The 14,935-nt window shown below is 43.0% G+C and overlaps 2 protein-coding genes across 2 annotated transcripts; one reads left to right on the top strand and one right to left on the bottom strand.

The window, feature by feature from the left end:
- The first annotated feature begins 7,677 nt into the window (after positions 1-7,677).
- On the top strand, positions 7,678-11,161 carry LOC124703856 (putative S-adenosyl-L-methionine-dependent methyltransferase MAV_5149). The gene is made up of 2 exons (XM_047236100.1): positions 7,678-8,240; positions 10,376-11,161. Exons 1-2 carry the CDS (start codon positions 7,697-7,699, stop codon positions 11,002-11,004), a joined length of 1,173 nt encoding a protein of 390 aa, XP_047092056.1. The 5' UTR covers positions 7,678-7,696; the 3' UTR covers positions 11,005-11,161.
- Positions 11,162-11,540: 379 nt separating this feature from the next.
- LOC124700026 lies at positions 11,541-13,127 on the bottom strand (the record flags this gene model as incomplete). The annotated part of the gene is given in 6 exon segments (XM_047232229.1): positions 11,541-11,758; positions 12,260-12,319; positions 12,417-12,517; positions 12,591-12,715; positions 12,805-12,912; positions 13,011-13,127. Coding segments are annotated over 6 exon segments (596 nt in total), but the record flags the coding sequence as incomplete, so codon positions are not given.
- Positions 13,128-14,935: the final 1,808 nt, after the last annotated feature.

Raw genomic sequence — 14,935 nt, forward strand, 5'->3', positions numbered from 1 at the left:
TGTGAACTGTGTGCATTGATTCTTACATGTTCACCTATTGCACTTGTTATATTATTTTGTGTTCACAATTATCCATGAGATAAACATGTTGAAGTTGAAAGCAACTGCTGAAACTTATATCTTCCTTTGTGTTGCTTCAAAGCTTTCTACTAAGAATTTATTGCTTTATGAGTTGACTCTTATGCAAGTCTTATTGATGCTTGTCTTGAAAGTATTATTCATGAAAAGTCTTTGCTATATGATTCAGTTGTTTACTCATTGTCTTTACCATTGCTTCGAATCGCTGCATTCATCTCATATGCTTTACAATGGTATTTATCAAGATTATGATAGCATCTCAATTCAGAAATTATCCTTGTTATCGTTTACCTACTCGAGGGCGAGTAGGAACTAAGCTTGGGGATGCTTGATACGTCTCAAACGTATCTATAATTTCTTATGTTCCATGCTACTTTTATGATGATACTCACATGTTTTATACACACTTTATGTCATTATCATGCATTTTCCGGCACTAACCTATTGACGAGATGCCGAAGACAGTTGTTGTTTTCTGCTGTTTTTGGTTTCAGAAATCCTACAAAGGAAATATTCTCGGAATTGGACGAAATCAACGCCCAGGGTCTTATTTTTCCACGAAGCTTCCAGAGGACCGAAGGGATTACGAAGTGGGGCGACGGGGCGCCGACACCACAGGGCCGCGCGGCCTGGGTGGGCCCCGCACCGCCCTATGGTGTGGGGCCCTCGTGCCGCCTCCAACCCTGCCCTTCCGCCTACTTAAAGCCTTCGTCATGAAAACCCCAGTACCGAGAGCCACGATACGGAAAACCTTCCAGAGACGCCGCCGCCGCCAATCCCATCTCGGGGGATTCAGGAGATCGCCTCCGGCACCCTGCCGGAGAGGGGAATCATCCCCGGAGGACTCTTCATCACCATGATCGCCTCCGGATTGATGTGTGAGTAGTTCACCCCTGGACTATGGGTCCATAGCAGTAGATAGATGGTTGTCTTCTCCTCATTGTGCTATCATGTTAGATCTTGTGAGCTGCCTATCATGATCGACATCATCTATTTGTAATGCTACATGTTGTGTTTGTTGGGATCCGATGAATATGGAATACTATGTCAAGTTGATTATCAATCTATCATATGTGTGTTGTTTATGTTCTTTCATGCTCTCCGTTGCTAGTAGAGGCTCTGGCCAAGTTGATACTTGTAACTCCAAGAGGGAGTATTTATGCTCGATAGTGGGTTCACGCCTCCATTGAATCTCGGGACGGTGACGTGAAAGTTCTAAGGTTGTGGATGTGTTGTTGCCACTAGGGATAAAACATCAATGCTTTGTCTAAGGATATTTGTGTTGATTACATTACGCACCATACTTAATGCAATTGCTCGTTGTTTGCAACTTAATACTTGGAAGGGGTTCGGATGATAACTCTGAAGGTGGACTTTTTAGGCATAGATGCATGCTTGGATAGCGGTCTATGTACTTTGTCGTAATGCCCCGATTAAATCTCATAGTAGTCATCGTGATATATGTATGTGCATTGTTATGCCTTCTCTATTTGTCAATTGCCCAACTGTAATTTGTTCACCCAACATGCTATTTATCTTATGGGAGAGCCACCACTAGTGAACTCGTGGACCCCGGTCCATTCTTTACATCTGAAATACAATCTATCGCAAACTCCGTTCTTTACTCGTTCTTCGCAAACAAACATCATCTTCCACACTATACATTTAATCCTTTGTTTACGAGCAAGCCGGTGAGATTGACAACCTCACTGTTAAGTTGGGGCAAAGTATTGTGATTGTGTTGTGCAGGTTCCACGTTGGCGCCGGAATCCCTGGTGTTGCGCTGCACTAAACTCCGCCACCAACAACCTTCACGTGTTCCTTGACTCCTACTGGTTCGATAACCTTGGTTTCTTACTGAGGGAAACTTGCTGTTGTACGCATCACACCTTCCACTTGGGGTTCCCAACGGGCGTGTGCTTTACGCGTCAACAATGGTTAATATGTTGTGATGCGGAAGATGATATGCACGCATTCTAAACCCTCGAACTCAACCCCCTTGATTTTGTTTATGGAATTGGATTAATTTTAGGATTGGTGATTTCTTAAGGATTGGGGTCTAGGTTTCAGTTTACTTCACTCATCATTAAAGAAGGCTTGGATGATCGATATTTAAATAAAAGCACATCACCACAATCATCAAATTAGGCATGGCATTATAACTTTTAAGTGGTAACAAGCATTACTTATAAAAGATAATATTTTTAATTAAGTTGCTTCATATTAAGTAATGGTATGAGGATGAGATGATGACTTTTCGTTTTCAGGTTATATCTCAAATCTATTACTCCTGATGACTATCTTAGTGACACCTGATAGTTTTTGCTTAAGTGTGTTCAAGTTTTAGGGTTGAGGTTAATCCTTATTTATTATGTTTAAAGATATTTCTTAGATTTTACTTTATTAATTTATTTTAGGTTAAGGTAGGGAGTTAACCATAATTATTTTTAGTAAGCATTATTTCTAGATGAGGTGGAAATGTAATGGCCATTTATTTTGGTGTATAAGGATATGGGGAAATGACTTTAAACTTTTTAGTCAATTTTATTACCATTTTATTTATCATTTTCTATTAATGTGAATGTTGTGATCATGGCTTAATCATTTTATTTGGACTCTTAGTACTACTTTTATGAACTAAACCTCGACTCAACAACTTTTTAAAGCTAGACAAATATCAATTACCATTTCAAAGAATTCGTCACTCAACTATTTACTCTACTTGACTTTACTTATTTCATTTAGTGTTTATTTTATTTAAAAGTTCAAGTATGACATGTTTTCCGTTTAGTATTAATATGACTCAATAGGTTAGGATTTTGTGTTTTAGTCCCTTCCTCAATACAAGATCACATTTGAGTCATATTTGGACATTTTAGTTTTCATCTTATTTTCCTTATTTTTTCAAGTTCAAGAAACATATAAATAAGTATCATTCAAATTCAAAGTTTTTTTAATTAAATTGGTTGAGATTTCCATGTAGTTAGATAGGATTTATTTTTGTGAGCATTTTGGTATATTATATGTATTATGAATTAGTTATGAATTTTCTAAGTTCGACTCATAATTTGCTCAACTTCACCTAGATGTTGAAAGGGATGATAGGTGGTCTACGGTAATGGCCTAGGGGGATTCACTTCCCATCTGTCTTACAAAGATTGTTTCAAGAACTTACCTGCGGGTGGCATTTTCAAATGGATATGGAAGATTAAAGTTTTGCTGAGAATTTTTCTTGGCTAACTGGTTAGTGATAGACTTAGTACTCAAGATATGCTCCGGAGGAGGCATTGGAATGTTTCAAATGTTCTTCACTGTGTGCTTTGACATACACGTGCCACAGAATATTGGATGCACTTGGTCTTTCACTGTAATTTCAGCATTCATATTTGGACTTATTTGCAGATTGAGTGGGAGCCTGGGTCAACTTTTGAGATAATATTTTCAGTAGCGCATAAAATTTCAGTAATCCTTTCTTCTCCGAAGTGGGTTTTCTAGCAGCTTGGCATATTTGGAAGCAGAGAAACGAGTCTGTTTCTTAAGGAGTTTTGTCATCGTTTAGGGGATGGAAGAGGCGTTTTATTTTGGAGATCACTCTGCATAAGCATAGAGTGAAGGAGAAGCATGTTCAGAGTTTGTCAAGATGGATTTTCTCTCTCATTTAGTTTCTTTTTCCTTTGTAAATATTTTTAAAGTGTTCCTTTTGCCTTAATAAAATATTGTGGGGCTCAAGCCTTACAGTTCTTGATATAAAAAAATCGATATGTTTTTCACTATATAAACATACGCTTTTTGTCTCATTACATGCTCTATCTAGCTTTGACTATATCTAAAATGCATTATTACAAATATTGACTCATATTCATGAGAGATTTGCACAACTAGTAATTTTATTAGGAATCCATCACTTTTACTTGTCTTTGGTATGTGTAGGCAGTGGCGAATCCAGCCCATTTTGCTAGGGTGGGACAGACCTAACTGGGTTGGGTTATTTATTTATTTTTTCCATTTTCTATAGAATATATATGGGTTGGGCCAAATCTTAGGGTGGGGCCCGCCCCACCCTTCCACCCTGCTGGCTCCGCCACTGTGTGTAGGTGTTATGAACCTCTATGGATAAAGCATGCAGAAAGGAGACAATATGGAGGAGTTAAGGTACCCGAACTTATCCATTTTAAAGGTGGAAAGTGCAATTTTCCATCACAATATAATGAATATACAAGACCACAGTGTTGTAACCCTCCTCCATACAAATTCAATGTGCACAAAAACACCTCAATCGGAGTTTACAGTTGAATAAATATTCATATGTTGAGAAGATTTGGTATTTTACCCATCTAAATCCATTTTATCTAACCCATAAATCAATTCATCCCTACACAATACAAGGGTTTAACAAAGGTAACTTTGAAGTTTACAACGCTTTAGTTGATGACCTACTTCAATTCCACCAACTCAAGTGAAAGTTCAGTTATCGTGATAAGTTTTATTTAAAAGCGCACAAATTCATGTGCATGAATGCAATGCACACATCCGTTTCCTCTTTTTTGTAACCTCAAATTATGGGATGTTTACATTACATGTGTCGGAATATGAGGATGTTATTGTTTGGAAGCTAACTAGCTTAGGTGTTTTCACAGTAAAATCTTTGTTTTTAGACCACATGAATGGCCATACTGCTTTCCTCCACAAATATATTTGGAAAATAAAAGTGCCACTAATAATTACTCCCTCCGGTCTCTTTTAATTGACTCGGATTTAGTACAACTTTGTACTAAATTTGAGTCAATTAAAAAATACCGGAGGGAGTAGGATTTTAATATGGTTTCTACATCACAAAATACTTTTAGCAAAGAGAATATGATGAGGGCATATGAAGTGTTGTTTGAATAATCAGGACGGAACAATTTAACAACTTTTTATAGCATATCCTCTTGCCAAACTTATATGGTGTATTGTTCATCAGACCTTTAACATGTCACCCTCAACTAATATAATGAACTTGTTCAGGATAAGTTGCATGGGTCAATAAGAAACATAAAGTGCAAATTTGGGTGGGAGTTTGCGCTTTACTTTAGGCCATATAGAACACACAATGATTTTGTATTCTAAAAATATAGAATCCTTATTTTTTTTGCAGGTTATCTTGTTGGCTACTGATACGTCTCAAACGTATCTATAATTTTTTATGCCCCATGCTTATTTAACATCAATTTATATATGTTTTTCTTACACTTCGTTGCACTTTTATATGATTTCCGACACTAACCTATTAACAAGATGCCACAATGCCAGTTCACTGTTTTCTGCTGTTTTTGGTTTCAAAAAAGTTGTACAGAAAATATTCTCGGAATTGGACGAAACAAAAGCCGAAGTGCCTATTTCTCTGTAACGAATACAGAGACCGGATGGGTGTCGAAGAGGGGCAGCAGGGCGGCCAGGCCAACCCTAGGCGCGGCCAGGCCTGGGTCCGCGCCTAGGGGTGGTGTAGGCCACCCCGGCACCCCACCGACCTAAGTCCTCCACCTATTTAAGCACGATCTCGGGAAAACCCTGAACACCCGAGTCTCCATGCACGAAAAGTTTCGTTGCGGCCGTCATCAGAGAACCCATCTCGGGGGTTCTGAAGCTCTTCCCGACACCCTACAGGAGGGGAAAATCATCGTCGGAGGCATCTACATCACCATGCCCGCCTCCGAAGTGATGGGTGAGTAGTTCATGTTTAGATCTTGTGAGCTACCCTACATGATCAAGATCATCCTTATGTAATGCTAAATGTTGTGTTTGCTAGGATCCGATGAATATTGTATACTACGTTGAGGTTGATTATATATTCATGTCATATGTTATTTGTGATCTTGCATGCTCTCCGCTGCTAGTAGATACTCTTGCCAAGTAGATGCTTGTGACTCCAAGAGGGGGTATTTATGCTCGATAGCAGGTTCATGCCTCTAGTTTTCTGGGAGAGTGACAATAACTTCTAAGATTGTAGATGTGTTGTTGCTACTAGGGAGAAAACAACAATGTTATATCCAAGGATAATTCTATTGTTTACTTTACACACATTACTTAATACGATAATCTGTTGCCTGCAACTTAATACTGAAAGGGGTTCGGACGATAATCGAAAGGTGGATTATTAGTCATAGACGCAGTTGGATTCGGTCTATGTATTATGTTGTAATGCCCAAACAAATCTCATAGTAATCATCTTGTCATGTATGGTCGATATTCTGTCAATTGCCCAGTTGTAATTTGTTCACCCAGCATGTTATTTATCTTTATGGAGAGACACCTCTAGTGAACTATGGACCCGATCCTTTTCTTTACACTGATAAATTTAACCACTGCAATCATGCTTTGTTTACTTACTGCAAGCTATGTTCTCTTTAATTACTACAAACATCTCCTTCCACTCGATACATTTAATACTTTATGTTCAGCAAAACCGGTGAGATTGACAACCTCATTGTAAGTTGTGGCAAAGTATTTTGGTTGTATCGTGTGCAGGTTCCATGCTGTTGTTGACGCTGGTAGTGCGCCCTACCACTAGTCAGCTAGCAACACCTTCAGAAGTCACGCCTTTCTCCTACTGGTCGAGTAAACCTTGGTTTCTTACTAAGGGAAAACTTGCTACTGTGCTCATCATACCTTTCTCTTGGGGTTCCCGAACAGTATGCAATCTGCGCTCATCAGCTACGCATTGGATCCATATTTGGTTATATCTCCAGTCGGAGGAGTAGAGGGCAGTCATGGAGGCTGCATGCAGCCGATATATTGGAAACAACAACACAGGATTTATTCAACCAGTGTGGTTGACTGCTTGTTAGTAGGCTTACCAGTTGATTCATAGGTGCAACATGTTTTCTTTTCTAGTTTTAAATGGTTGATTCATGTATCGATCTTTTGTGACCCGTTATTTGTAAACTTTGTTGAATTCTGAAATAATGAAACAAAAGGAAATGCATCGAGGCCCCTTTTCTTTAAAAAAATCCGAAGTCAATTTTCTCTAAGTTTGACAAAACATTGAACTGAAGAATTATCAATATTTAGAATATGCAATCTATATAGTTTGAAATTTCAATATAATAAAACTAAATTGGTGTTCTAGATATTCGCAGCTTTTTCTATAAATTTAGTCAAACTAAAACTTCCAGAGATGCACATCCGAAAGAAAAGTGATATGCATAGCTGGCAACAAAAGGGCGCCGCCGATCTTGTCGCGGCCGGATCAACCCACCGGCCGCGCCCGCGCGCGCACGTGCCTGCATGCCCTCTCCGGACGACAGCTCCAGTCGCCTATTAATGAGCAACCCGACGCGCGCCGTCGCTAGTGCCGTCGCCGTCGATCCACAGTTCGCCGGCCGACGCATGCCGTACGAGCGAGCTCGCTCCCGGGAAAACACGCACCACCCGCACACACATCTGATCTGACATCGCGCAAGTCACAAGCTGGCCGGCTAAGCCCACCGTGCGGACGAGTGGTCCTGTTTCCTTATCCCTTCCTCGCGCGCCTCTCCATACAACGAGCGATCGACGTAAAGCGAGAGAGGTTTATCGGCCGACCGGTTGAACGTCGTCACACGTACGCTGCTGGCCGGCCCTGAAGCTGGTGGCGTCTATGCGTACACTATATATGAGTCAAGCTAGGACATTGTGTGGCCGGAGCCGGCTGGCCGCGCAGCGCTACCTCTTCGTGCCCACGAAAGCAGAGGCCGCCGGGAGCCACCAGCTCTGGTCGATCATGTCGTCCAGGGAGGAGGACGTGCGCGTCAATGGCGACCACCAGCTGGTGGCGGACGGCGGCGTCAATGGCGAGTGCGAGGGGGAGCTTGAGGCTGTGATGGAGCAGCTGGCGCCGGAGGGGGTGCGCGCGCTGCACGCGCGGGTGGAGGCGGAGTGGGGACCTGTGCTGCAGAGCGCGTGCCAGACGGCGGCGGCGCGAGCGCTGTGGGCGAGCGCAGTGCGGGACCCGGCGGCGGGGGTGCTGGCCGGGGAGAAGCACCTCCGTGGGCTCCACGACAAGATGCGCCGCGATGAGCGCGCTGGAGCGCGGGAGGTGCCCGGGGTCATGATCGCCGTGCGGACGCTCTGGTTCGACGCCCGCATCGAGGCCGCCGTCAGCAACCTCGGCGGCGCCCCGCAGGTCGTCCTCCTCGGCGCAGGTTCGTGCATTCACGAAATGCGTTGCTGCAGTATATCACGAATTCAAAATTTTGAGCTATACACTGGATCTTGATAAGCACTATGCATATCCAGAGGACCAGATCATGCTTATTATAGGGATGCATTGACGCATGCATGTGTGATCGATGATATCATGCATCCAGAGGCCCTTGTGTCGACTATTTATTTAATTTAAGTCAACTATTCAGTGGTATAGCCTTTGCATAATTTGCCATTGAGTTAATTACTTTCAGTTAGTCTATGATTCTTTAGGAAAAATATTAAATTTATGTCGGTTAATAGAAAAACGAAATACATTTATCTATGAGAACTTTTTTGCGGGGAAACCTATGAAAAATATGACCCAACTCTACACTAGAGTTTTTTTTTTTTGCTTATCAATTTACTTCAACACAACACAATTTAGTAAACATCAAGTCCTACTTATTGAGTTTTAGAAAGTAAGATATATATGTAATTAATATTCATTCATATTTAGCCAGGAGCAATCTTACCTTCGCCCAAATAGATGGCATTTAGAAAGTGTGCAGTCAAATATCCTACCTTCTTACTACTAACATGTAGAAATTTAATTTGATTGGTAAACTAAAAACAATAGGATCGATTGGTTTGTCACAAAGAATATATATTTTTGGAAAAGTTTCTTAAATTTATATTATAACTGCCTACAAACATTGATGGTCATTGATATAAATAGGAGACCGTGCCAGTGTCTAAAAGGTATATCTACTTATTATGCTTGGAGGGAGTAGAACTTTAGGAAGTGTGATTTTGATTGCTTGTTCTTAAAGAAGATAGAGTTGCACGTATTGTATGACCTATTTTGCTAAATCATATGAAAGTTATTAGAATTCTACTGCCCAACGGGTTTTCACCATTAATCTCACTGAAATGCGAACATATTGTGTGCACTTTAGTTAAGATAGTAGTACTAAAAACAAAACAAAAACATTTTGGTAGACTAGGTTGTCACAATCCATTAAGTAGACTAGATTGTCACAATGCATTATAGTACCAAACCAACTTGAAATCTATAGAAAAAGTATACCACAAAATCTCAAAGAGGAGTTTCATTCGTAGGCAACGGTCCCTCCCTTGTGCCGTGCTGCCTGACTTGGCCGGCTAGTCTTTTTCCACGCTGCCATCTTAGATGTGGCAGAAACTTATGTGGTCCGCTTATGGAAAATAATTTTGATCAAACAATAAACTCCGGTCTTAACGTAAGTAAGAGGTTGGAAGAAAAAAACAAGGACCACGAGAGGCGTTATCATGGTGCATGTAGACGCAAAGGGAAACAAAATACAATTGTGGCTGGCAATGCAGACACCCGGCAACACTAGAGCAAGAATAAGGCTATCCGGCAATGTGGGGATGTGAATTGTAGTATATGCACTGCGAGTCTCTGAGTGCGATTTGTCAAGACTCCAGAGAGCACATGGCAGTATAAACTTCATGTCTTCAAGACCCTGGTGCATTTATGTCCTCCATACTATTGCCATTTGTTGTTAGATACTATCATCAGTTGGCACCATGTAGACCAGATATTTTATTTTTCATTCCATAAAATATACCAGATATTTTGTTGGCATCTACCTAAGGGGACAAAAGGATACACATATAATGTTCGAAGATAAGAAAATTCATCAATTTCATCAGCTATGGCTGAGCATTTATAGAAATCCAAAGTAACACAAGAAAACTTTCAATTGGATACATGATGATTCATCGAATATCATTATGTATTCAGCATTTTGGGTATGCATGCGAGGTTCATCCTTAAACATTTTAATGCTTTCTCAGGAATTGCACAAAAATAAACCTCATAAGAGCAAGACATAGAGCATTTTTCAGCCGATGAAACAAATCGATATGCACGAGTAAATTCTAGCATTTTTCATTTGGATGTGTAACATCGTGACAATACAATAATCCATCAACATGTATGAATCGAACTATGCTGGTGAGATACCTTCTCATGTTTTCTGAAGAATTGCATAAGAACTTGATGAAGCAACTAGGAGGAAATTCATTCATTAGCTGACATGTTCATATGTACACCATTTTTTACTTTGAGATTAAGAAAAACTGACTTGGATAAATAATGTTTTCATAGGAATGGATGCAAGAGCTTATCGGCTGAGCTGCCTAAAGGAATGCACGGTATTTGAACTCGACTTCTCGGAGCTCCTAGAAATGAAATCTGATATTCTGCACGAAGCAATCAGTTCCGCAAATCATCAGAAACTCACCATGATGGCAAAATCATTGATCAGGGTTCCTGCCGACATACGAGATGTAGGCTGGATGACCAAGCTACAGAACTGTGGATATGTTCCTGAAAGAAACACCATATGGGTTCTTGAAGGAATCCTCTATTACCTTCATCATGTCCATGCAATGCAAGTCCTCGAAACCATTGCGGCATGTCGCGCCTCAGCCTGCACAGTCCTCCTGGCTGACTTCATGAACAAGAACGCAACCGCACTGTCTCAGACGATGTACCATTTTTACCATGACAACCCTGATCTCCTATTGCCTTCTATCGGGTTCTCACAGGCAATGTTGTCACAAATTGGAGATCCACAAGCACATTTTGGTCTGCTAAATCACCCACAAAATATGTTTGATAAGCTGAGGAGATTGCCAAGATCAATGGAGACAAATCCAGAGGATGGCACACCATGCCGCAGATTGTACTTAGTGGAAGCCTCCGCTTCTCCAGATGATCATACCATCTTATAGGACTTTAAGTCCATTGGGTCGCTGTTTGAAATAATTATATGCCTCTTTCTTTTCCTCTGATTTCTTGGAGAATCAATTAGCACTCAAACACAGACGTGACTTTGTGTAATACATCCCAGTCTGAGATAATCCACAAAATCTTGTCAGAGAAACAATATATTGCCAAGGTTTTAACCAGTTCTTCATCAACTTATAATACCTTCCAAGTAACAGCAGTTTTTTTTTAAAACATCACTAAATGTGAGCATGAAACAAGCAAAAGGTATTCCGAAGTGAAAGAAGGTGATACACACTTCCACAGGCACATTTTTTATTAGTGTTACTGAAGGAAAACATTGGAGGAAGCAACCAGAACAAAAATTGTGGAACACAGCAGACAGAAAACATTGAAGTAAGTAACAAACAGTCTAGAGACAGAACCTCCCTGATCGCTCCTTTTATTTCATTTGCACTAATATTTAAGGGGATCAATTCTATTGATTAAAGGTAGCATATATCAAACCAAATATACAAACTGTATTGGACAAGAAAGGCACTGATGAGCGAAGGCGGCCAGAGGCAAACAAAATCTTACCACGCAGATAGAACAGAAACAATGGCCATTCTGAAATGGTTTAGGCCTCAAGAGGTACTTCGAACTAAACTTAATGGAAATTATTCAATAATATTCTATACACCTAAACAATCCTTAACACCCTGTTCGTATTTATCAAGAGCAGAGATAGTGCTCAGTAGGTCATCCTTCATCTTCTTTCTGCAGTACAGTGAACTTGGTAAGTCAACTGAACTTGCAATGCTACAAAGACTCCAAAGTGACTCCATAGAAAATCAAGAACTATAATTTAGATTCTAAAACTCCTCTTGTAAGGAAAATCGAGGAATGAGTATATCGCCATTTTTATTGAGTTCCTATGTAGTATTGATGAGCAAAAGTGTAAAATTATTCGATGGGAACATGAAAAGTTCCTGAAAAGATGTTTTCATGTTCCGTGCTAAAGAGAACAGAAAATGTGAGAAATAACATGTGATGACAATAGAGACCTAGGGCTGTTCAAATATTGTTTTCTCAAACAGTTTCAACCATTACCTAAACTAGCAAATTGAAAAAATTGAAACACTGGTAGAGCCATTAGTAATGAAACTGGTATTTGGTGGGTCCTTTTAACCTGGCTAAACTGGTGTGGCTGGTCGTTCATGGACTTTTCTTTCCTTTTGAGTCAAAAGACATGTTAAGTGGCATGGACACATTACTCACCTATCACCACTGAGCTCAAAGTTACTGTTATCCACCACAGTTCCGAGGTCAGCGAATGACCTGCACAAGGTTAGTTAGCCATCAGTTTACTGAACAAAACATACATCAATTCAACAACCTTCTCGAAAGAGGATGTTTGCAATGACGATAAACCTACTCTATTAGTTCGGCAAGCCTAGCATCAGCTTCAACCTTGAGAGGATCCTTGTTGTCGAGCAGCGACGCGGCATTCTTCAGGATCAAGCTGAATGTGCAGACCTACAAGGACAATTTCATCAAACACTTGAAATGCAGAGACAAAACCACCCATGGCTACTGAAAATTCCCCGACCTCGACGCCCGTCCGTGACTGGAAAGCGACTATGGAGTTCCTCTCCCGCGGCACGCAGTCCCTCCCCGCCGCGCTCAGCCTGCCCCTCACCTCCTCAGCGTCCGCACCGGACGCGTTCTCCGAAGCTGCATTGCGAAGTCACAGTTGTCAGAGAACCGTACTGGCGCAACGGACCGAATTAGGCTAGAACTAAGTTGGGGAATTGGCAGAATACCGAGAAGGGCCTGGGCTTTGACGAGGGTCTCGCGGGAGGCGGCGATGGGCGCGAGGAGGTAGCGCGCCGACTTCTTCTTCTGCTCCCGCAGCATCTCCTTCGGCCCAGCTGCGCACAACAGCAAGAAAAGCAATCAGAGAAATGAGGGCGTACACTGTCGAAAGATTCATGGCCGGCGGTTATATAGACGATTATGGTGTCCGTACGGATGCTGAAGGAGAAGTCGGCTGCGGCGGGCCGGGCCGGCGAGGCGGCCAGGACGAGCGCGAGTAAGGCGGCGCGGCGAGAGGAGGCGCTCAGAGGCGATTGCGGACTCTGCGAGGACTCCCGGATGGTGGAGGCGGCGCAGGTGGCGCGCCGGAGATGTGGCGTCGCCGGCGACGGCGCGCTGAGCGAGTGGATGGCGGGCGTTGGGGCGCTCATGGTCGTTGCCGGATGTGTTTCTGCGTGGGCCCTCAGATTTCCTCAACGCAATTTTGTGCTTACGCGCGCTCCGTCTCCGAAGCCAGATTTTGGAGGCAACTACCAAAACTCGTCTCATGAATCGCAACGCGTTGTCTTGGTTTACGCTTTCATAATGCTCCGGGCCATGCATTTCAGCTACAAATGGGCATGGGCAGCCCGGCCCGGACGGCCTGGCCCAACCTGCCCGAAAATCACGAGCCAGGCCTGGTTCGGGCCTGATTTTGAAGCCCGAACATCGGGCTCGGGCTTGCAGAAAACATAGTTTAAGTCAAGTTCGGGCCAGCCTTGTCTGGTTGGGCCGGACTTTTGGCAGGTCGGGCCGGGTTCGGGACTAATTTGTAAACCTTAAAGGTCAGGCCGGGTTCGAAACTAATTTGTAAGCCCGAAGGTCGGGCCGGGCCAGGCCAGGCCAGGCTCCGGCCTTGGAATTTCAGGTTTGGCATTTTTAGGCCCGGCCTGAGAAATGCCCAGGTGTAATTTCAGCTTTCTTTCCGCTGGCCAAGTTCCATCGAGAGAGTCGTGATCAACTAAAGAAGTGTTTCATTACTCGCACCATTTGTGGCCTCGCTTAGACACGTTGCTCGTTTGAGTTTCGTTAACCGAAATTATCGGTTTTATGTTTAAGTTTGAACTTGTTATAGACAAATTTTACCAAATTAGTAATCGCACACCGTCGATCGTTTTAAATTTTATTTCAGAAGTAGATGCACCTTGCCGTTTCGTAGAACTCTCATCTCAATATCTCATTGATGTCAGTAGCAACCCTAACCCTCGCGTCGCCTAACCCAGGCGACACGGGGGGGCGCCCACCGCCGCCGGCCCTCAAACCCCTCCCACCTCTCTCCCTCTCTGCTTGCCGTTGCTAGAGGACCCGCAGGGCGAAGCTAGGCGGCGGCGGCCATTTTCGCTGGAGGCAACGACACATATTTTTAGCGATTTGGCAGCGGCGACATGCCACGGGGCCTGACATCGACTGAGGAGTAGTGCAGTCTCCCCGCGATGGAGCCGCCCATGCTGCGGTGCTAGGGGCTCTGAGCTTGCTCGGTCCTTTGGCTAGTGCGGGTCTAAATCCTCGGCTTCAGTGGTGAGCAAGCGCGGTCTTGCCTGCGGTGCCGGTTGTTGGGGACCGTGGCGGTGTCGGCGGTCGGCCATGCGGCGGTAGGTTGTATCCCACCATCCAGTCATGTTCGAGACCTTGAGTAAGGTGTCGGTCCCAGGATTCCTCCCATGCCAAGACAAAGATCTTCTTGATGTCGGACATCATTGATCCGATCGGAGTGTTGATTCCGGAAGGCTTCACCGGCGAACTCCACTGGGCAACATGCCTGGAGATTGCTGGATCGGGTGAAATTCGATCGTGTACACCCATGTTTTATTCTGACCATTTTGTGTCAAAGAGAGCGTGGCGAAGCTCCTTTGTCTGTTACCATAATGGGATACGTCTTACGGTCCATGGTGAAGTGAGAGGCGGAGAATGACATGGAAGCCGGGTTTCTGATGACTAGCAACAGTGGTTCGAGTCTTTGGGGCAATGAAGAACTTGCTTGGTGCTTCTTGACTCGTAGCAGCGGCATCGGAAAGTGGGGCGACAGCGTGGAACAAGTTCAAAGTCCTACCTTGTTGGGTGAAAAACCAAGGCATGGCCTTAATTGATTATGCTTGGCAA

This window comes from Lolium rigidum, chromosome 3 (genome assembly GCF_022539505.1).
Source record: "Lolium rigidum isolate FL_2022 chromosome 3, APGP_CSIRO_Lrig_0.1, whole genome shotgun sequence".
NCBI lineage: Eukaryota > Viridiplantae > Streptophyta > Magnoliopsida > Poales > Poaceae > Lolium > Lolium rigidum.

Coding starts and splice junctions, on each gene's coding strand:
- LOC124703856 (XM_047236100.1), top strand. CDS start 7,697: ATGCGTACACTATATATGAGTCAAGCTAGGACATTGTGTGGCCGGAGC. Junction 8,241..10,375: donor GGTCGTCCTCCTCGGCGCAG/GTTCGTGCATTC, acceptor ATGTTTTCATAG/GAATGGATGCAAGAGCTTAT.